This window comes from Malus domestica, chromosome 08 (assembly GCF_042453785.1).
Source record: "Malus domestica chromosome 08, GDT2T_hap1".
In the NCBI taxonomy this organism is placed as follows: Eukaryota; Viridiplantae; Streptophyta; class Magnoliopsida; order Rosales; family Rosaceae; genus Malus; species Malus domestica.
Window position 1 is genome coordinate 27,620,526 of NC_091668.1, and position 24,029 is coordinate 27,644,554.

Below are 24,029 nucleotides of genomic sequence, written 5' to 3' on the forward strand. Positions count from 1 at the left end.
GTACATTGATATAAAATGTAATTTGTAAAACTCAAGCTAATGTAATAAAATCCTCATCTGGAATGTCATCATATTGACCATGTTTATTTTGTTGTCTTCTGTCTTCAAGTATCTTCTTCAGTCCATTTGCATAACTATTCTTGTGATTCACAAGTGTAGTTGCAATTTGAGCTCTTTTAGCAAATACATCTTCCTTCTCAAAGGTGGCTTCTACCGGTTTGCCCTCTTGCACTTGGGTTGCAAATTGAAGGACAAATATGCCACAATCCAATCTGCATTTTTTTTTTTGGATAAACAAATAAGTATGACAGATAATGAGATCATATTATAACATTCGATGACATATTAAACTGAACTATTTATCAAACTGAACTATTTATCAAACTAAACCATTTAGCAAACTGAACTATTTATCAAAGTGAACTAGAAAACCACACTTTTTTACCAAAGCAAACTGAACTATATATCAAACTGAAGTAGAAAACCGCACTTTTTTATCAAAACAAACTGAACTAGAAAACCACACTTTTTTACCAAAGCAAACTGAACTTTTAGCAAACTGAACTATTTATCAAACTGAACCATTTAGCAAACTGAACTATTTATCAACATTAAAGTAGAAAACCACACTTTTTTACCAAAGCAAACAGAACTATTTATCAAACTGAACTATTTAGCAAACTGAACTATTTAGCAAACAGAGCTATTTATTAAACTGAACCATTTAGCAAACTGAACTATTTAGCAAACTGAACAACAAAACCACACTATTTTACCAAAATAAACTGAACTATTTATCAAAGTGAACTAGAAAACCACACTTTTTTACCAAAGCAAAGTGAACTATTTATCAAACTGAACTATTTTACCAAAACAAACTGAACTATTTATTAAAGTGTGTGTATATATGATTTTCATGGTCCTTCTTATGTGTTTGAATGTATAAATTTGATTGAAAAATATAGAGATCAACTTGTTTGTACTTACGAGTCCTCCTTTTGTTGGGCGCAAGTTAAGCATCTTTCAATATCTATTGTGAGATTGCTGTCTCCTTTGAAATATTTGTAAAATCCTTCAATTTTGTCTCTCTGCCAAAAAAACAAAAAAAAACAACAAAAAAAGAAATTGTATTATGAAGTTTGATTTTTCCTATCAGCATAAGAATATAGTTTGTAATTGAATTATAGTTTTGTTCTTACCACTTGAACAACATGATCAAAGTATAGGTCTGTATTCCCATGTATCCTTGGTAGTTTGGAATTGTAGTGTGTCATTTTTCCATTTTTAATGTCCCAAACTACCAAGCTGAAGTGAAAGTAATGCCTGATCAATATGAAGACCTTTGCTACTTTATCCACATTATCTTGCAAGACTGTCTGCAATGTTTTGTCAATATGCTCCTGATCACTCTTGCTTTTCTCAATCTCCATATCATTCTGAACCAAGAATACACATGTATTTATTAATCTTAATTAATGAGCAACACTAATTCTTAAACTGAACAAAAAAATACACATTTTTTTTTTCAATCTCCACATAACATTCTAAACCAAGAATACACATTTAAAGTTTTAAAGTGAATGCAAGGCCTTTTGGCAAACTGAACTAATATCAAAGTGAGCTATTTAGCAAAGTGAACTAGAAAACCACGGTTTGTTACCAAAGCAAACTGAACTACATATGAAAGTGAACTAGAAAACCACGCTTTGTTACCAAAGCAAACTGAACTACATACTAAAGTGAACTATTAGCAAAGTGAACTAGAAAACCACACTTTTTTTACCAAAGCAAACTGACCTATTTATCAAACTGAACTATTTATCAAACTAAACCATTTAGCAAACTGAACTATTTATCAAACTGAACTATTTATCAAACTAAACCATTTAGCAAACTGAACTACATATTAAAGTGAACTATTAACAAAGTGAACTAGAAACCCACACTTTTTTACCAAAGCAAACTGAACTTTTAGCAAACTGAACTATTTATCAAACTGAACCATTTAGCAAACTGAACTATTTATCAACATTAAAGTAGAAAACCACACTTTTTTACCAAAGCAAACAGAACTATTTATCAAACTAAACTATTTATCAAACTGAACCATTTAGCAAACTGAACTACAAAACCACACTATTTTATCAAAATAAACTGAACTATTTATCAAAGTGACCTAGAAAACCACACTTTTTTTACCAAAGCAAACTGAACTATTTATCAAACTGAAGCATTTAGCAAACTGAACTATTTATCAAACTGAACTATTTATCAAAGTGAACTAGAAAACCACACTTTTTTACCAAAGCAAACTGAACTATTTAGCAAACTGAACTATTTATTAAACTGAACTATTTAGCAAACTGAACTATATATCAAACTGAAGTAGAAAACCGCACTTTTTTATCAAAACAAACTGAACTATTTATCAAACTGAACTAGAAACCATTTAGCAAACTGAACTACAAAACCACACTATTTTATCAAAATAAACTGAACTATTTATCAAACTGAACTATTTAGCAAACTGAACTATTTATCAAACTGAACTAGAAAACCACACTTTTTTACCAAAGCAAACTGAACTATTTATCAAACTGAACCATTTAACAAACTGAACTATTTATCAAACTGAACTATTTAGCAAACTGAACTATATATCAAACTGAAGTAGAAAACAACACTTTTTTATCAAAACAAACTGAACTATTTATCAAACTGAACTAGAAAACCACACTATTTAAAGTGAATGCAAGGCCTTTTGGCAAACTGAACTAATATCAAAGTGAACTATTTAGCAAAGTGAACTAGAAAACCACAGTTTGTTACCAAAGCAAACTGAACTACATATGAAAGTGAACTAGAAAACCACGCTTTGTTACCAAAGCAAACTGAACTACATATTAAAGTGAACTATTAGCAAAGTGAACTAGAAAACCACACTTTTTTGTAAACAAAACTGTTTGGCACTTACAAATATGAATGAAGGAAGATACAGATTTTTTTGTTGCCTCATTTTTGATTCGTTTTCTGCCATTGTGTAGAACGAAGCATCAATTATGTTGGCATCGATTGCTCCATCCACAAACAATGATGTCAGATCTGATTTTAGGACAACAAGGTCATTCACAATGGACCCTTGCCTTGGCTACATCCAGAAGTAGTCCCTGTATCAGAAAATAAAACGTATTATATATCTATGTATATATGTGTGTGTGTGTGTGTGTACACATGTATTAAGTTATGATTAATAATGTAAACTTACATTTTCTCTTGTCTGTAATATTCCTTGAATTTTTCTTTTGTCTCATCTGCAAGTAACTTGTACGCCCTTGTTGATGCAGGTAGATGATACCGTTTGTCAAGCTTTCGCTTTACAGGTTTCTTGGCATCCTTCTTTGCAGGTTTGTTTGCTATTTCTTTAGCAATTGGATTCAAGGGTGATTCAACCTTGGGCTCCTCCTTTCCTTTCTCAATTATTAGATCCAATGGTTGGCTTTCTGACGGCAAAATTGAAGGGCTTTCACTGTCACTCACAGCATATATGTATTTTGCCTTCTTTTGTTTTTTCTGGATGGGGATATAATCATAATGTGGATCGACATTTGGTTTACGATCATCCCTCCTTCGAATATTTTTTACCAGTGTTCTCGTCTTCTTTTTGGCAGTCTCTTTTTCTTGCTTTTCAGCATCCTTGATAGTTGGAGTCTGCATTTGAACACCTGGTTGATCTCCAGAGGTTGCTTTTTCAATGGCAGCGTCTTTTCCTTCATGATCTTGATCCTCCTCAGCTTGATCCTCCTCATTTTCATCTGGACCATGATCAATTGCATGCCTTTGTTTTGGATCCTCCATAGCCACATCATTTTCAGTTGCATTCTCTTGAACTGGATCCTCAGTAGCAGTATCATTATCATGTGTATGCTCTTCAACTTGATCATCATTATCTGGATCCTCACCTTGATTTTCCAGTAGCTTCTTCTTCAAACTTCCAATTTCATCCAGAAGTTTATTTACTTTCATAGAAGCTGCTGTGTTCTTTAATTGCAACTGTATCATTTCTGTGTTCATTGAACTAATCTTCTGCTTGTCCTCAAGTCGTTCTTGCAGAAGCTTTTCAATGTTTCTGTTAAGGGCTCCAGTTGTTTCATTCATTACAATTGAATTTGTGTGTAGGTTGTCGAGTGCATATATCATCATGTGACTGAGGACTAGATACCTCTTTTGATCCATGCTCGCACATCTTTTACACTTTTCAAAATCTTCCACACCTAATGTATTATCAATCCCGAAGAAGTCCTTTTGATAACTTGCATCAAATTTCATGAATTCTTCTTGGTACAGTTGATCAAACTGTAACTGAGCTTCATTGATGGTGATGCTTTGATCTTCTTCAGCTCCAACTTCAGTTCTCTTCCTTTTCCTTCCCGGTGTCTTCTTTTCCTTTTTCTTGGAAGACTCATTATTTTGTTGAGGATAAGGAATGGCATTACATTCTTCTTGATTGATGTTGGAATGCTCCCTTATTGGTTCTTCAGAACAAGGAATACCTCCACCAATCTGCACAGTGACACATTAAATAGTTGTTAAATTACATAATATGAAACTGAAGTAGAAACCACAGTTTTTTACCAAAATAAACTGAACTATTTATCAAAGTTAACTAGAAAACCACACTAATGTATGAAAGCAAACTGAACTATTTATCAAAGTGAACTAGAAACCACACTCTTTTTACAAAACAAACAGAACTATATATCAAACTGAACCACTTAGCAAACTGAACTATTTATTAAACTGAAGTAGAAAACCGCACTTTTTTACCAAAACAAACTGAACTATTTATCAAAGTTAACTAGAAAACCACACTTTTGTATGAAAGCAAACTGAACTATTTATCAAAGTGAACTAGAAAACCACATTTTTTTACAAAACAAACTGAACTATTTATCAAACTGAACTATTTATCAAACTGAACTATTTAGCAAACTCAAGTATTTATCAAAGTGAACTACAAAACCACACTTTTTTACCAAATCAAACTGAACTATTTAGCAAACTCAAGTATTTAGCAAACTCAACTATTTAGCAAACTGAACCATTTACCAAACTGAACCATTTACCAAACTCAACCATTTACCAAACTGAACTATTTATCAAACTAAACCATTTAGCAAACTAAACCATTTAGCAAACTGAACTATTTATCAAAGTGAACTAAAAAACCACATTTTTTTACCAAATCAAACTGAACTATTTAGCAAACTAAACTAGAAAACCACACTTTTTTACCAAAGCAAACTGAACTATTTATGAAGCTGAAGTAGAAACCACACTTTTTTACCAAAACAAACTGAACTATTTATCAAAGTTAACTAGAAAACCACACTTTTGTATGAAAGCAAACTGAACTATTTATCAAAGTGAACTAGAAAACCACATTTTTTTACAAAGCAAACTGAACTATTTATCAAACTGAACTAGAAAACCACAATTTCTTACAAAACAAACTGAACTATTTATCAAACTGAACTATTTAGCAAACTCAACTATTTAGCAAACTGAACCATTTACCAAATTGAACCATTTACCAAACTGAACTATTTATCAAACTAAACCATTTAGCAAACTAAACCATTTAGCAAACTGAACTATATATCAAAGTGAACTACAAAACCACACTTTTTTACCAAATCAAACTGAACTAGAAAACCACACTTTTTTACCAAAGCAAACTGAACTATTTATGAAACTGAAGTAGAAACCACACTTTTTTACCAAAACAAACTGAACTATTTATCAAAGTTAACTAGAAAACCACACTTTTGTATGAAAGCAAACTGAACTATTTATCAAAGTGAACTAGAAAACCACATTTTTTTACAAAACAAACGCAACTATTTATCAAACTGAACTAGAAAACACACTCTTTTTACAAAACAAACAGAACTATATATCAAACTGAACCACTTAGCAAACTGAACTATTTATTAAACTGAAGTAGAAAACCGCACTTTTTTATCAAAACAAACTGAACTATTTATTGAAATACACTTTTCTTTTTTACGCTATTTCTGTTACTATTTATTGAATCACACTAGTTTGCATAAATGACACTATTGCTGGATCTGTTTTATATAAATGACACTTCTGAAACTTTAAACTGTAAAGATCACTATGTTATGAAACTGTAAAGTGCAAAAATATACTGTTTATTGAAATACTTTTATTATTTTTCCTTACCTCAATTTCTTCAACTCGAATGTCTCTGATTGCTTTGTGGATTTTCGTTATGTCCCATCTTCCAATGGCAGGAATCATGTTTTCTCGCCCACTTATTGTCTCCACCAGATTGGTGTGAAGACAAATCCAATACTGCATGAAATAAGAACTTTGAATTACTTTCTTGTGTAATTTATAAGAAATAATTCATGTTTTTTTAATATAGTTCTTATTTCTTACCAAAATAAGGGCAGTGCATCCGCTTGTTGTTGCTGATTCTTCTCCATTTTTCCTTTTTTTCTTTGATTTGTTAATCCTCTTGAACAAGTAGTCCCTCACTCCTTTTGCCCAGTTGTATTTGCTGATTTGGTCCAAAGCTCCACAAATTGTTATGAAGCTCCACGCTATGTAAGTTCCAGATGTTGCAAATAACAGTGATTGTAGCAGATGCACACATATAATTGAAGCAGTAGCTTTTGCCCCTTCAGGAGTTTTGTCTTGGACTGATTTTTGGTATGCTTCAACAATGTCCTTTTTTTTCACTATTTTTTGCTTTGCAAAGTATGTTTTGACAAAGCTGTCCTTCATGTTCTTTGTGGATTTGTCTGTGTTTGGTAGTTCAACCCCTTGGTTGTTCAATCCAAATATTTGAACGACGTCTTCACTTGTTATTGCTTTTGGCTCATGATCTCCGAATTTGAACCGTTGTTGCTTGGAGTCATAGCATTGTATGATCTTGATCAGATCCATATCAGACTTCTTTTTTCTGTCCGTTGCAACAATTTCATCATCCATGTAGAACTTGATTAGACTCCAAAATGGTGTCTCGGCCAAATGATTGATGACATCTTGGCGTTGTTGAAGCATTGGTCTGTACAATTGCATTGCATTTGCAAACCCGAAAACGTTGCATCTATATTGAACATAAGAAGTTGCTGGTCTTATATTCTCTATCTTACGTGGACTCTTTACAGCGAAAGTCTTTATTCTTAGTTTCTTTGTTCCGTCCATCTGTAAGAATAAACATAGTTTAATTATTACAACTATTTTTTACCAAAGCAAACTGAACTATTTATTAAACTGAAGTAGAAAATCACACTTTTTTTACAAAACAAACTGAACTATTTATCAAACTAAACCATTTAGCAAACTGAACTATTTATCAAAGTGAACTACAAAACCATACTTTTTTACAAATCAAACTGAACTATTTAGCAAACTGAACGAGAAAACCACATTTTTTTACAAAACAAACTGAACTATTTATCAAACTGAACTATTTAGCAAACTCAACTATTTATCAAACTCAACCATTTACCAAACTGAACTATTTATCAAACTGAAGTAGAAAACCACACTCGTTCGTGAATGCATCCCATATTTTACTATTTCCTTACATTTCAATTCTATTTACAAATGAAGCAAATTGTAAACTGAACTATTTACCAAAGCAAACTGAACTATTTTATGAAACTGAAGTAGAAACCACAGTTTTTTACCAAAACAAACTGAACTATTTATCAAAGTTAACTAGAAAACCACACTTTTGTATGAAAGCAAACTGAACTATTTATCAAAGTGAACTAGAAAACCACATTTTTTTACAAAGCAAACTGAACTATTTATCAAACTGAACTAGAAAACCACAATTTCTTACAAAACAAACTGAACTATTTATCAAACTGAACTATTTAGCAAACTCAACTATTTATCAAACTCAACCATTTACCAAACTGAACTATTTATCAAACTGAAGTAGAAAACCACACTCGTTCGTGAATGCATCCCAGATTTTACTATTTCCTTACATTTCAATTCTATTTACAAATGAAGCAAATTGTAAACTGAACTATTTACCAAAGCAAATTGAACTATTTTATGAAACTGAAGTAGAAACCACACTTTTTTACCAAAACAAACTGAACTATTTATCAAAGTTAACTAGAAAACCACACTTTTGTATGAAAGCAAACTGAACTATTTATCAAAGTGAACTAGAAAACCACATTTTTTTACAAAGCAAACTGAACTATTTATCAAACTGAACTAGAAAACCACACTTTTTTAGGAAAGCAAACTGAACTATTTATCAAAGTGAACTACAAAACCACAATTTTTTACCAAATCAAACTGAACTATTTAGCAAACTGAACTATTTATCAAAGTGAACTAGAAAACCACATTTTTTTAGGAAAGCAAACTGAACTATTTAGCAAACTGAACTAGAAAACCACACTTTTTTACCAAAGCAAACTGAACTAGTTATCAAACTGAACTATTTATCAAAGTGAACTAGAAATCCACACTTTTTTACCAAAGCAAACTGAAATATTTATCAAACTGAACCATTTAGCAAACTGAACTATTTAGCAAACTGAACTACAAAACCACACTTTTTTACCAAAACAAACTGAACTATTTATCAAAGTTAACTAGAAAACCACACTTTTTTACCAAATCAAACTGAACTATTTAGCAAACTGAACTAGAAAACCACACTTTTTTACCAAAGCAAAATGAACTATTTATGAAACTGAAGTAGAAACCACACTTTTTTACCAAAACAAACTGAACTATTTATCAAAGTTAACTAGAAACCACACTTTTTGTATGAAAGCAAACTGAACTATTTATCAAACTGAACTAGAAAACCAAATTTTTTTACAAAGCAAACTGAACTATTTATCAAACTGAACTAGAAAACCACATTCTTTTTACAAAACAAACTGAACTATTTATCAAACTGAACTAGAAAACCACACTTTTTTAGGAAAGCAAACTGAACTATTTATCAAAGTGAACTACAAAACCACACTTTTTTACCAAATCAAACTGAACTATTTAGCAAACTGAACTAGAAAACCACACTTTTTTACCAAAGCAAACTGAACTATTTATGAAACTAAAGTAGAAACCACACTTTTTAACCAAAACAAACTGAACTATTTATCAAAGTTAACTAGAAAACCACACTTTTGTATGAAAGCAAACTGAACTATTTATCAAACTGAACTAGAAAACCAAATTTTTTTACAAAGCAAACTGAACTATTTATCAAACTGAACTAGAAAACCACATTCTTTTTACAAAACAAACTGAACTATTTATCAAACTGAACTAGAAAACCACACTTTTTTAGGAAAGCAAACTGAACTATTTATCAAAGTGAACTACAAAACCACACTTTTTTACCAAATCAAACTGAACTATTTAGCAAACTGAACTAGAAAACCACACTTTTTTACCAAAGCAAACTGAACTATTTATGAAACTAAAGTAGAAACCACACTTTTTAACCAAAACAAACTGAACTATTTATCAAAGTTAACTAGAAAACCACACTTTTGTATGAAAGCAAACTGAACTATTTATCAAACTGAACTAGAAAACCAAATTTTTTTACAAAGCAAACTGAACTATTTATCAAACTGAACTAGAAAACCACTCTTTTTACAAAACAAACTGAACTATTTATCAAACTGAACTAGAAAACCACACTGTTTTACAAAACAAACTGAACTATTTATCAAACTGAACTATTTAGCAAACTCAACTATTTATCAAACTCAACCATTTACCAAACTGAACTATTTATCAAACTGAAGTAGAAAACCACACTCGTTCGTGAATGCATCCCAGATTTTACTATTTCCTTACATTTCAATTCTATTTACAAATGAAGCAAATTGTAAACTATTTCGTAAACACTGTTTATTAAACTTAAAAATCGTGAACTGTTTTGTAAACACTATATATTAAACTAAAACACCACCAGAATAGAATGTTGATTATATTTAAGTTATTTAAGCAAAGAAAACAACATATGAGGGCAAGAAAATACTATTTAAAGGTTATAAGAAAACGAGCAGTTATCAAAGTGAAGTAAAAATATACCATTTTGCAGAAACATTGCTATTCGAAGCATGCAAACTTACATATTACTGTAAAATCACCAAAAATATCAGAAATTTTGTGGTACATACCTCTGTTTCTTCTCTGTTGCTTTTATTTCGCAAATTTTTTGTGTGTTTTCGTCTGGATGCAAATCAGAACTGTGAACTGGAAACATAATTCACTTTTTAGAATCTCAAACATGCAAATGCACATATTCAGTAAATTAAAGTAAGAAATCATCAAGAATATCAGAAATTATAGGTTCGTACCTGTGTTTGACCGATTTCGACTCTGCAAACGTACAGTTCGAATGTTTTCAGTTTTTCGTCCTCAAATGTAGTTTGTGGGTTGAGAAATTCCGGATTTGATGTGTAGATTATTGCTTGAAAACTTGAATCGAACTTGAAAACGCTTTGAGAACTTGACGTTTGCAGCAATGGCGTTGGGAGGGATGATGAATTTCAGTAACTTCGGTTAACGGGCCTGGGTTAGGCTCTGTTAGGGGTAATTTTGGAATATTAATTGTTAAGCGGTTTGGGCTTTTTGGTGAGCCCGTGTGTTTTAGTTTTGTAGGGCCTAAGATAAAAGTTTTGTGTCCTTATGATTAAAATTTAAGCTCTTTTCATTAAATAATAGTTTAGGGTGGTTTTTCATTAATTAAAAGTTAATTCAATCCCTTTTCATTAAAGCTCCCTATTATAAAAGAATAAACTACTTGAAAGACTTAGAAAGTGTTTTATGAAGAAGTATTTATCAATTTCTTAATAACGTCACTTGTATTATTTAAAAAACACTAGGAAGTTTTTAGGTTCAAAAACGCTTTTAGCCTTTCTAAGAGGGGTCTAGCCAACCTTGGTGATCAAACTCCACTACAATGATAATAGTGTGGGGGACTTATGTTGAAAAATAGTTGGAGTGGTGATAAAAAAAAAAAAAAAAAAAAAAAACTCGGGAGCTTGTTTGACACCATTTTAGTTTTTAGTTTTAAATTGGGGTGTGCTATCCACACATCCATTTTTACTTCTCACACACTTCTTGTTAATTTATGTCCGTTGATATTCTTCAATTCATCTGATCCGATGGCCGAAAATTAGAAGAGTGTGTGAGAAGTAAAAAAGGATATGTGGATATCACGCTCCTTTAAATTTTGGTTGTTTAAAAATAAAAAATAAAAAAATTGTAAACTTATTTAGTGTGAGGAGAGCTAGAGTCATAGTAGAAGTTAAGTACAGTTGTGGCCCTTCTCATTCGGGTTCGAGCCTTCCCCACCCTTTACCTTTAGAGGTACTTCAACTTTTGGAGTAAGACTCAAATTTTATGTTCTAAACTTATCCCAATTTGATTCAACCTTTGAGGCAAACAAATATGAGTTTTAACCCAAAACTTATTTATGAGGCAAATTTAGGCCCAAATTCTTCTTTGACTAGTGGGGCTGACCTATCATATATGTGTATTTTATTAAGTTTTATATTTATAAATTTATTGAATCCAACGGTTAAGATCTAATATTTTCAAATCTAATGGTAAAAAAAGAAGATCTAACAGTCCAAATTTTAAATCAAACGGCTAAAGTAATTCAATTTTTTTTATGTGTTTCATATTCTTTCATAGTATTTCACGAGTTTCATGATGTCAGTTTAGTGTTTTTTCAATATTTATCAAAATCTAAATATTGTTAGGTTAAAATGTTCATAAAATTAAATTAGGATAGTCTACATAATTTTTTTCTATTACTTTAAGAAAAAACTATCATAAATTCATTTTTTAATAGTCTCGGGCTAAAAATTTAATTCATAAAGAGAATTAAGAGTTCGGCTAAGTTATATAATGAGCAACATAATTTGATTTTGGTAACATCTTTGAAGGTAACACACTACGTTACCTTGGATGTGCTAATATGCATCATTACTTCTGTTGCTGGGTGCAAGGAGACAAGTAATTCTCAAGTAGCAGGGTGCCACTGTCATTTGAAGATATTTCTTAAAAAGATTATTCAAATATCGTTTAGATATCTAAATATCTCTACTAATTAATAAAACACGTATTGCTAATCAAAATTCTATGAAATTATCAAATTAATTCTCTAATTAAGACAAAACATGACTAAGAAATATGAGGCAGAAATGTAATTTCACACAACCAAATTTTACTTTTTTTTTTCAAAGCATCACCTACATGTAATCTTAATATATCTCTAATTAAAAAAAAATTCACACTCCCACATTCTCTATCATTCTCTTCCTCTCTCCTACTATTCCAAAAATAAAAATAAAAAATTTTCTCACTCGTTTTGTGTGTGCCTATGTGTACGTATTGAGCAATATATCAATGAAAAAATGTTGATTTGTTTGATAAATTTAAATGATTAAACGATATGTGATTCGAAAAGTTTTTTATAAAAATAATTTTTAAATGTAGATCTGCAAAGTATTATTCTTAATTTAATGTATACCAACTTTTATTTTTTGGCTGAACTGAAGTATACTTGCTTGCTAACCTTTCCTTGAAAAGCAGGAACAAACAATATAGCTCCCTCCTCCCCCTCTCTTTCTTCCCCACCACTTCCCCACCTTCAGCAACACAACCTCAGACAGCCATATCAATTTTATCTCCTCCAACAACCACCCCCACCCCCCGGCGCCTCCTCTCTCATATCAAGCACCATGAGGTCCAAACTTCAATGTGGCATCAATCTGAAGGTCATCCTCCTCTGCTGCTTCTTCATCTTCCTCCTCACCATCTTCATAACCAGATCAACCTTCTCTTCATCATCACCACCATCTTCATCCACCAATTCCTCGCAAACCCATCTCATCTCAACCTCTAAACCCCAACAACAACAACCGTGCGATCAGCCCTTCATCCCAACATGCACCAAAACCCCACCATCCCTCGCCCACGCCATCATCCACTACGCGACCACAAACGTCACCCCACAACAAACCATGAAAGAAGTCTCCGTCTCCGCCGCGGTCCTTTCCCAAAAATCACCCTGCAACTTTCTAGTCTTCGGCCTCGGCTTTGACAGCCTCATGTGGACGGCTCTCAACCACGGCGGAAGAACCATCTTCCTCGAAGAAGACAATTCATGGATCGACCAGATCAAACAGAAGCTGCCGGGGTTGGAGGCCTACCACGTGAAGTACGACACCAAGGTTCACCAAGCGGACAAGCTCATGGAGATGGGAAGGAAGGAAGAGTGCAGGGCTGTCGGGGATCCAAGGTTTTCAAAGTGCGAGTTGGCGCTCAAGAACTTGCCGAGCGATGTGTACGATATAGAGTGGGATTTGATCATGGTGGATGCGCCGACGGGGTACTTCGACGGAGCTCCGGGAAGAATGAGCGCCATATACACGGCGGGGCTGCTGGGGAGGAACAGGGAGGAGGGGGAAGCTCATGTGTTTGTGCATGATGTGGATAGAGTGGTTGAGGACAGCTTCTCCAAGGCATTTCTCTGTGAGGGGTACTTGACGGAGCAGGAGGGCAGGATCAGGCACTTCACTATTCCCAGTCACAGGGCTCGATTAGGTAGACCGTTCTGCCCTTAGATGATGATCTTCCTCGAACAAACCTCTCACAAAGTTACTAGTGTTCTTCTTTTTAAATATTTTTGTCTTAAATTAATGCAAAACAAAAAGTAGGGAAAAAGATTCTCTTCTAATCTCTTCCACCAAAGACATTTAATCAAGTGATCCGAATTTTTGAAATTTAATCCAATTGCTAAAAACAGAAGCTTATTAAAAGTTATAATAACTTTAGTTGTTGGATTAAATTTTAAAGGTCCGGATCATTTGATTAGATAACCTTGGTGAAAAAGATCGGAATAAATAATCAAACGAAAACAATGATCAAATTAAATAAGAGTGTGTAAGAGAGACTATAAAAATAAGTGTTTATCATTACTATTTTTTTCTTCGTAAAAATCTGTATTTTAAGAGATGCGAATTAGTCCATTTGATCGGGCAGTGCCGCTTGCACCGGTGTTTAAATCCTTCCCTTATAGATTAAAGTAATTTTATTAAATAGATAATAAAATAAAAAGTATAAAATGTTGCCTTATGTTGGACTGTGAGCGTCAATTTACCACCAAACTATTTTGTTAATTTACTCCATGAACTATTTTGAATTGGCCAATTTGACCCCTATCCTTAAGTTTTTGGATCTCCATCTAAGATAATAAAAGTAAAGGTAAATATATCATTTAAAAAGGGGTGTCATTAAATAAGGATAAATAAAAAACAAAAGGTTCCAACCAAAAAAGGGTGGTGTAAAAGTAATATCTGGGAGACTAGAGAGAGGGAGGGAAATAACGTCGAAGAGAGAAGAGTTTGAGGAATTCTGTGTGCGAAATTTCATATTTCCGCTACATATTTCTTAATTCGCTCAAATGTGTTAGGAAATCCCTTAATTTCTGGCGAGGAACGTATCAAGAAGCAACCTCTTTAACTCAGCAATTCTATGGCCTCAGTATTGAGGAGTCCAAAAATAAAACTTTCTAATATGCCTAATCACACCTAAAATAAATGAAAACAAAAATCGTAACAACAAACAACTCGGTGCAGTTTTCCAATCCAGCAATTCTACAGTGACCAAGGCCGAAGATCGAGCCCAAATCTAACTTGATCATAGAAGTCAGGATTTTATACGCCAAAACATATAACCACAAAGAGTTCCGGCGCTCTGTATGCTTGGTATTTACTTCGTAACAAAATTCTGGATTGCGCAACCTGCATGAGCTTCCTCAAACAAATTTCACAACATCTGTAACGTGAAGGGACAAGGAAGATGACTCCATCGAGATTTCCAGCGATGGGTTTGAGTCCCAGATAACACCGTTATCGGAATCTCAGCACACCTTGTAGCTTCAGTTTGACCAATGAATTCCATGCTACACGGTTAAAACTGCAGTCATAGGAAAGGGAGGGGAATTATATGAAAATGATTACAAGAAAATGGAACGCTATGGACAGAAAACTCTTAGCACACAGAATAGTGAATTCTTGAAGCCATTGTAGTCAATTTCTTCACATGATTTAATTTCATACCACACCAAAGCTTGAATTCCAACTGAATTATAAAGAGGAGTACCAGTCAGGGGTAGATAAGAAACAATGATGAAATGTTGGTGACAATATGTGGCTTTTGTTCTTGCTAATGAGCATCGAGTATCATAAGCATCAAAAGAAAAAGTATAAGAGACTTGCAAAATGCAAGCAAGACTTACGTTACGTATACTTCAGCATGGCACTTAGTGAAATATGATGGCTATCAAGGCATTTTATCGCATCCCAAACTATTTGAATTATAACTAAATCTGGGTTTACAATAAGAGAAATGCCATTTTCTCTTTGGTTGATAATACACCACACGGGACAAATCCTCAAGAATTGTACCGTATGGTTTCACAAAGGGATTTGGACAAACAGAAGAATAGCTACCTAATTTCCAATTGGATTGTCCCTCAAACTGATTCGCAAGCAGCATCAATTTGAAATTCACATAATTTCTCTCCTTTTCTTTTGTCAAGAAATTGGCATAAAGTTTGACTAAGTAGAAAACCTGGGAAAAGCGATGAAACAAAATGTTCTTCAACTGACACAACAAATTAAAGAAAACGTTTTTTTTTTTTTTTTCAAAAGTATATATGCTCCACATCGTGCAAACAATCAGGAAGACGCACAACTGACCATGATCGTGCAGACATTCCTTTTTTCCAAATGGCAGCAACAACCAAAAAAGTGCAATCAAGTGGCACCAACAACCAAAGTAATCAGAGCATCTCCAATGGGAGAGGTAAAATGATTGAAATGTGTGTTTTATAGCTTTAAAATCAAATTCCAACTCCAGCACACCAGAAATTTGAAATACCAAATTTAAATCGGTAGTCGTTACTATTATAAAAAGTCTAGTCCTGTAGGTCTAGTTAGGCTGGATGTATTTTATTTGAAGTATTATCAGTTTCTAAAATCGACGAAAGGCAAGTTTGATTTCCCTTTAGAAATCTAGGCCCTAACGGGGATTGGAGTGATTCTCACCTAGCTAATAAGGTTTAACTCACACCCTATAAGTTGGGTTTCTTATCCATCAGATTCTGTTTACATCATTAATTAATTAGCTTTACTGTATTTATGTTGTTTAACTATGATAAAGGTAAAATAACAATTCCTGATGTATATTTCAGTTCCAAGAATCAAATGAAATCTTTTTGAATACCTACTTGTAAGATGTGGCAGATCTGCTCAGGATTTCCCGATTCTAGTTTCCCAGCTAACTAATCCTGCACATACATAATCAAAAGAAATCATCAACCAAGGTTCATTATACATCACCTAATTTGAGATTTTTCTCTCTCCAGAACAACATTTAGAATTTGCAAAGATGCATGCTGCCCTATTGCCAAAACCCCGACATTCTTTTTCCTCCTTCTAACCCTACCCGTACCCCTAAATCTACTAGACCGTATCCTTTAAAAATAAAAAAACTAAACCAACAATGCATAAATGAATAAACACGCATATGTTACTTTATATAGCATTTACGGACAAGACAGGAGGAGGAAAATCTAGAATGTAATAAAAACATGATATCCGTAGGCACTGAATCCTTTGTGGCATAAACAGTTCATTCTACAGAACTGGACAACCAAAGACTACAAGACTTACATAAGGTAGAACAAGCAGCAGGTTTATCCGGGCACTGGAGGTCTCTCGTGGGACAATTTAAGCTCTGGATGAGAGTTACTAAGTTTCACCAATAGCTCATTGCAGGTAATGCTTGCTCCTTTTGATGTTTCTTGGGAAAAAGTTGGGAGAATCTTCATCACATCAACATCGTCTGAGATTTCACAAAGGCATTCCAAGATGGTAGAAGTTATTTCTGAGTCGAGAACAACACCCTTGTCTGCCATCTGATGAAGCAAATTAACGATTTCTTCTGTTTCACCCTTTAAACAATAGCCCTTTAGTAAAGAATCGAAAACAAAGGCATCAGGTTCAACACCACAATCAATCATCTTCTTGAGAACCATTTTAGCCTCATCCAAAAGCCCAAGTTTCGAGAACCGGCTTACTACAATGGAAAAGGTAAACGCATCAGGAGTTAAATCCATTTTACACATGTCCTGCAGCAAGCCTTTAGCAGATTCAACATCTCCTGCTTTTAGAGTTCCATCAATTATTGTATTAAACGAGACCAGATTTGGCACACAATTTGTACGCCTCATCTCATCAAATAGCATCCTAGCTTGCTCCACACTACTCTCCTTGCACAAGGATAGCATCAAAATGTTGTAGTCAATCAAAGTAGGACTAACCCCAGAAGCTCTCATTTGACTAAAGAGTCCTTTTGCAAACCTAAGCATATGAGTCTTACAAAATCCACTGATCAAGACACCGTAAGTAATTTCATTCGGAACCAATCTCAAGTCAAGTGCACGTCTCCAGAATTTGATGGCCTCGCCCACAAATCCTTCCTCTAGACATGCACCTATCAAAGCATTATAAGTAACTAAGTTACCTGCAATGCCCCTTTCAACCATAGTATTATAAATATCCATAGCTTTATCAAGGTTGCCTTCCTTGCAGAGTCCAATAATTAGCATGTTATATGTGATAACATCTGGCTCAAGAAAGTTCTCATCTTTTGATATCATACTGAAAAGTTCCATTGCCTCATCTACCTTCCCGCGACAAGAAAGCCCCATCAGTAACACGTTGTATGTAATTACATCAGGCTGTTTACCCTTACCCTTCATCATTTCAAAAATCTTAAAAGCCTCATCCACCAAGCCTTGCTTGCACAGTCCATCAATCATAACATTGTATGTTACAGTGTTAGGCTCTTCACCCCTCGATAGTATTAGACTGAATAGCTCCATGGCTTTTGTAGCCCTTCCACTTTTGAAAAGCCCGTCAAGTAAGCCTGTATAAGTAATAACATCAGGGAGAACTCCACACTCTATCATATCATTTAACATCGCGGTGGCTTCTTTCCATTTCCCTATCTTGGAGAGATTATTTATGAAACAACTATATGTAACCACATTCGGAGGAATACCCTTCTTTAACATCTCATCAAAAATTTCTTTGGCTCTATTGAAACGCCCTTTATCACAAAAAGCACTTATAATGGTACTGTACACTACAACATCCGCTTCCAAACCCTTCTGCCTCAATTCCTCCAACAACCCCATCGCCTCATCCACTCGACCATCCTTGCAGAATCCGTTGATCAAAGTGCTGTATGTCGTCACATTCGGCTCAGAACCAAACAACTCCATATCAACCAACAACTCAGTTGCTTCTTTCAATTTTTTCACCCTGCAAAGTCCGTTTATAAGAATGTTGTAACTAACAATATCCGGGGTTACATAATTTCTTCCCGTTACACGAAACAACTCAATCGCCTTGTCAACCTCATCGTTAGCGCACAAACCCTTCAATGTAAGATTCAGAACAAACGCATTTAACTGAAATCCACGCCTTAACAACAATCCCAACACCCCGGGTGCGAATTCGGGGTGATGGGAGTTAACAAAACAAGCTACTAAACAACTCAATGATATAAAACTCGGACGAAGACCAACATTGGTCATCTTACTATAAACCGAAAACGCCAATTCATAATTTTTCAACTTTGTGAGAGTGTGCACGAGCAAATTACAGGCTGCCCCAGAAGGCAAGCGGTTCGTATCGACGGCGCGGAGGAAACCCGAAACCGCCTCCGAAACCTGAGGGTCGGACTTGTCACAGAGAAACCTCAATTGGGTTTCGATATCAGAGGTAGAAGTGATAGATGGGAGTGAAGAGAAGTGCTTTGAGTAAACGCAGAAGCCATGGGAGGGGAAGTTACAGCTAGGGTGCAGTTTAAGAAGTTGCTTTATCATCATTTTGAATACGTAACTCTGAGGATTGGTGACGATGGTACCTTAACCTCCGCCTCCGCCTCCGCCTCTGCCTCCGCCGCCGCTGCACACCAAAAATGTTGTTGTTGATGGAGTTAAGGCAAGCATGCCGAGCTCTTGTGAGAGAGAGAAACGTTGAAAAGTTGGACATTTTTTGTCTCTGATTTTTGTTGTTGAGTGGAGCAGGGCTTGTGAGTTTTTGGGTGGGCTTTCATACAGAACGATTGGGCCTTCTTTGGGCTGGGCTTTTGACGCATAGGAGCAGCTGCAGAATTAGGATTAAAACCTTTTATTGGTGTGATTTTCTCTATCTTAACCTTTCCTGTTATCTATCTATCTATCCATATGGTTAAATTTTCCTGTAACTCCAAAAATAAAAATCAATTGTCAAAAGTGGGGGTGTTTTTGTAAAACTATACTTTGTATAAATTTAAGAATTTTAGAGAGAAAAAGAAGTGGCATGTTTCTTTTTCATTTAAGTTTCAGCGTCCGCTTGAAAGTAAGATATTTGAAGTTCAAATCTTATGGATGGCGAATTCGATACCAAATTAGATTGTCCATTATGTGGTTTAGCCGAACTCTCTCTCTCCTTAATGTAAAATATTGATGTACTTAAAAAAAAATTCAGTGTTTGCAAACAAAGAGGAGCGATTTCATTTGATTAACAATTTCATTGAGTCTTCCTAGATAATTTCACACCAACTTCAAAGCCTCATTGTGCATAGCTCCATAGACAAAAAGGATATGAAGATGTTTTTCATCTTCTTCCCTACCCAAAAATGGAAATTTTCTCGACCAAAGATAGGAGTTTGGAGACTTGTAGAACCACTTGAGTTGTTGGATCTTGCCATGGCTATTTGGTGTTTGTGTTTAGGTTTTACTCACTCACTTCTCTCACACAATATGCCTAATTAAAGCACACGTCACTACCATTATATATTATTTTTCTTTAACAGAACTGTTATATAGCATAAATTTAAACTAAATTTGAAGAGTCATTTTGTTAAGTTATGCTAAAAGTTAAAGTTAGACACTCACTTGAAGATGACTTTTATGAGTTTGGCTCTTTAAACTAGCGTTCCAATAGATTTAAAGAATCTCTTGAAGATGATCTTATTTAGACACTTTTAAACTCCTTAAAGCTTTAAAAGTTTTATGTACAATGTAAGCCACCCGATTATATTATATATCAAACGAAAACTACACCAGTGTGAACTTAACCTTGTTTATAAGTGTTTTTAAAATGATTGAAAACACTTTTAGAGAAAATAATTTTGGTTTTGAAAACACTTGACGCTTTTAGAAAATAGTTTTGGGTTTCAAAAGCTTCTAGTGCTTCTTTTAGGAAACAATTTAAGTACTTCTTTATAATTCACTTGTGTTTTTACTAAAGATTAATTTAAAAAAAAAACTCACCAAAAGAACACATTTAGTTATTTTAAAAGCATTTAGGCCATCTCCAACCGAAGACTGGTTAGAGGACTCGTTTTAACCCTCTGGCCCTCCAAGAAATTAATATTTTAATGAACAGTGCAGAGCCATATTTCTTACCATCTCCAACCGAGGGCCATAGGGCCAAATATAATTTATTATTTAAATTTAAAAACTATAACAAATTAAATATTTAAAATAAATTGTGAAAGGATCATGCTTATGAAAAGAACTACAGCTACAACTACACCCATTATAATTATCCCACATCGACCGTGGGAGATGAATGACGTAGGAAACATACATATAAAAATGAACACCCCAACTTGACCAAATCACCTTTCTCGGACCAAAAAATCTAAACCCATAATTAAATAATTTTTAGAAAATTTTGGCCCCGAAAAAAAAAAATTAATTAATATGACTTTAGCATGTGGCTTGGCCCGGCGCTGGCTGGTTTGGGTTGGCCCTTTGGTTATTTTTTGTGCAGTGGGGCTCACGAGCCCTTTGACCAGTTGGAAACAATTTTCGAACTATTTTTTACCATCTGAACTTTTTGGTTGGAGATGACCTTGTAGATGGGAGTCCTTGCCCCCAAATTTTGACATAAAAATAAAAAGGGAGTTTTAACGAAAAGTCCACGGTACTGTTCACTCTAACGAAAAACCACATTTTACACTAAAAAATCAAACCTGGTACTATTCATTTTACCTTTTATTTTATCCTTACCATTAAAACTCAAAGTTTTCAATCACTCTTCGTTAGTTTCCTAAATAAAAAAGGAACCACCATTAGCCGCCGCTAAGACGAGTACAAGGTATTCTTAGTGGTCGAACAGAGCGCAACTCCACCCACATACAAACGCGACCCCTATCCAAAACACACGCTCCCTCTCCTCTTCCATTAATCAAAGTCTTCTCCTTCCCCTCAGGCTCTCCGCCAAGGCAGTACAGAGAGAGTGCCGACCATGTCTAAGACGAAGAAGCAATTGATGTCATCAGCTCCGTGGAGGGTGGAAGAAGAGGCGGAAGCTGAATTCCCAGAAGGGAAGCTGAAAGTGACGAGCCAGCCAGGGTCGACTCCAACCATGCACGTCCCTCGCAAGAAAAACAAGCGCTCTCAAGACCAAGACGATCAAGATTCTCTTACTGAGATTGACCCTGAGCTCCGATACAGCTTCGAGCGCAACTTTCAGGTCCGTTCAAGTTTACCCAATTCCCAATTTCATCAATACTCAAACTGTCTGTTAATTTGGTTGGTTTTTTTTATTTCTTTGCTTTGAATTAGGGACAGAAAAATGTATTATTTGAAATTTGTTTCGGTAATCTGAAATTTTCAATTTTGTAGTTATTTCTGAAACCTTTTAGTTTTCTACTTTTCTGGGTTGTGCGTGATTATTGTGTGCTGCCTATTTTTATTTTTATTTTTATTCGAGAGATATTGAGGGGAGCGGTGGCGCAATGGAAATGTTGCTTCTTTGTGACCAAAACACACGGGTTAGAGTCGTGTAAACACCCTCTTTACAAAGCAAGAGTAAGGCTTTGTCCGATAGACGTTCCCCCCACTCTCGCAAAATAGGGAGCCTCGTTGGTTTGGGGTTGCCTTTTTATCGAGTGATATCCTAAATTGGTCTAATTTAAACTACGGGAGGGGGATTCGCTACTGTAGTGGCTACGCCCAGGTCCGCGCCTGCCGCTTTGTTTGTACATAAATTTGGTTGTCAGTAGTTTACAATTCAGGTCTTGGGTTATTCTATAACCAGCCGTTGTGTTACGATCTTTCTGTACCTAATGCATGAGGATTTGTGCGTATTAGAGTCGTAATGTTATTGATAAATTTTGAAGTTGTAAGCTTCAAATGCTTCAGGTATGCAGGAGGTGTATTAGAAGAATCGAGTCTCGTGTTGCAAATCTTGAAGTGGGCAGGATTGCGTATCTTTCCTAGATTAAAGACTTAGCTCATAGCTCATTAAGACATTCTGTCATTATAGATATATAATAATAATAGTACTACCAGGACGTTTTAGCCCAAAAAAATAATATCGGCAGTTTGAGGAACTTTATTTACATATATTCACATGAAATGAGTCCTATTATGTTTGAATTTGTTGGCTCTCATGCTGCAAGCCTGCACCACATGCTTAAGAGTGGATGGTAGGGACTATTAACCGAAACATGAATGCCGAAACCAGATTTCAGTAAACCCTTCTGGTAGTGTTTCAGAAACGTTGTTTTTTTGTTCCTATTTAGTTGCAATTAGTGAAGGAGCACAAGGTCTAGATAAATCTGGAAGCGAGCCATGGCAATAGAATATGAGTAGGATGGTAAAAAACTTGGACTCATTGGAACAAACTTGCTATTAGTCTAGCAGCTTTTCTCTCCACTTTGGTAGAAGAGGTCCCCAGTTCAAATTCTCCTTCCCCCACATTAGGCCCAAAAATGACTTTGTCAGTGTTTCGCGTCTATTTCAGTAATTTAAAATACAGTCTAAGAAACTGTGGATTCTGTATTAAATTGACTATCTAGCAGCTGCTCAGTTATGTGTTTTAGATTATCTGCCTTTACATCAATATTTTCTTGGTTCTCTATGTTTGATCTCTTAGACATAATTTCCATGGTTCCTTCTTATTTTTCTTTATATCTTATTAGTTTGCAATATGAATCTGTTCTTTGACAAGTTTGCATGACAAACTCGGTTTGCAGTTCCTTCAACGGGTGTTTAGCATTGACACTGTCGTGAAACCTCTTCCGCCTGCCATGGCATACAATGTCTCGCGCAACTTGAACTTCTTCACTCGTATCTTCACACAGTTCTTTGGTACGTATATCTGCTTCACCGTGTGGATCCCAAGTTGATGAAGCATTAAGCATAGATAACAAAAAGTTCGACTCATAATTTGGTTCAGAAGTGGCAATGAGGTGGCAATGCTGTTGCTATGTTTATATACTACTAGTACTAAAAGGGTGATATGTAGAATTAAACTGTTTATATCTTATTAAACTAAGTGAGAGTAGTTTTCTTTCACTGTGGTTCAGTTTCATTATAATACGGGAGGGTAAACTTTCGTGCTCATGATTGGCGAACAATACTTCTGAACCAAATTATGAGTCAAAACTTTTTGTGGATATGCATATACATTACGCCTGATTCCTCACTCGGAAGCCGGTTAATTGAAAACTTGGGCATACGATAAAACTTTGGCATTGTAACATCCAGTTCATTTGGTTTCTTTGATTGCAGATCCTGAAGGTATTGCAAATGCGCAAAAGTCACTTGGGCTAGGACAGGAAGAAAAAGTTCGTAAAGTTCGTTGATGCATGTCGAGGAATCTAGAGTTGAGCTATAACATTTTGTAATCTAGTTTTGAATCTGTTTAGTTCTGAAAGTTGTGTCCTAATATTGAGAAATTTGATCTCACAATTTTAACGAGTCAGGTTGGGGTTTGAATTCTTAAAGCCCTGTAAGATAATTTGGGTGCCAGGATAGTTGTTAGAATAACAGGTTTGACATAAACACAACAAATACGACCCGTTGGCCAACCTAGCCACTCATCTTATGTCTCCAATTGATCATGTGCTTT

The 24,029-nt window shown here is 34.7% G+C and overlaps 4 protein-coding genes across 6 annotated transcripts; 2 read left to right on the plus strand and 2 right to left on the minus strand.

Moving 5' to 3' along the window:
- Window positions 1–216: 216 nt before the first annotated feature.
- On the minus strand, window positions 217–10,556 carry LOC103412901 (uncharacterized). Its single transcript, XM_070826026.1, has 9 exons — window positions 10,386–10,556; window positions 10,206–10,281; window positions 6,463–7,233; window positions 6,244–6,375; window positions 3,266–4,560; window positions 2,975–3,167; window positions 1,200–1,436; window positions 988–1,088; window positions 217–272 (listed from the first exon to the last, which is right to left on the minus strand). The coding sequence occupies exons 3-6, from the start codon at window positions 7,231–7,233 to the stop codon at window positions 3,149–3,151; spliced, it is 2,217 nt and encodes a 738-aa protein (XP_070682127.1). The 5' UTR covers window positions 10,206–10,281; window positions 10,386–10,556; the 3' UTR covers window positions 217–272; window positions 988–1,088; window positions 1,200–1,436; window positions 2,975–3,148.
- A 2,040-nt stretch (window positions 10,557–12,596) lies between these two features.
- LOC103441803 (glucuronoxylan 4-O-methyltransferase 3) lies at window positions 12,597–14,105 on the plus strand. The gene has a single exon (XM_008380504.4). The coding sequence runs from the start codon at window positions 12,780–12,782 to the stop codon at window positions 13,662–13,664; it is 885 nt and encodes a 294-aa protein (XP_008378726.3). The 5' UTR covers window positions 12,597–12,779; the 3' UTR covers window positions 13,665–14,105.
- Window positions 14,106–14,423: 318 nt separating this feature from the next.
- LOC103441804 (pentatricopeptide repeat-containing protein At4g28010-like) lies at window positions 14,424–19,180 on the minus strand. Of its 3 annotated transcripts, none has more exons than XM_008380505.4 (3): window positions 16,779–19,180; window positions 16,334–16,393; window positions 14,424–15,018 (listed from the first exon to the last, which is right to left on the minus strand). In XM_008380505.4, the coding sequence occupies exon 1, from the start codon at window positions 19,001–19,003 to the stop codon at window positions 16,802–16,804; it is 2,202 nt and encodes a 733-aa protein (XP_008378727.3). In that variant the 5' UTR covers window positions 19,004–19,180; the 3' UTR covers window positions 14,424–15,018; window positions 16,334–16,393; window positions 16,779–16,801. The 3 variants fall into 3 exon arrangements, with proteins under 3 accessions (XP_008378727.3, XP_008378729.3, XP_028963130.2); XM_008380507.4 differs by having other exon boundaries at window positions 16,330–16,393; window positions 16,779–19,166; XM_029107297.2 differs by lacking the exon at window positions 14,424–15,018 and adding an exon at window positions 15,076–15,183 and having other exon boundaries at window positions 16,779–19,166.
- A 2,029-nt stretch (window positions 19,181–21,209) lies between these two features.
- LOC103441802 (uncharacterized) lies at window positions 21,210–23,918 on the plus strand. Its single transcript, XM_008380502.4, has 3 exons — window positions 21,210–21,644; window positions 23,152–23,266; window positions 23,690–23,918. Exons 1-3 carry the CDS (start codon window positions 21,417–21,419, stop codon window positions 23,761–23,763), a joined length of 417 nt encoding a protein of 138 aa, XP_008378724.1. The 5' UTR covers window positions 21,210–21,416; the 3' UTR covers window positions 23,764–23,918.
- The last annotated feature ends 111 nt before the right edge of the window (window positions 23,919–24,029 follow it).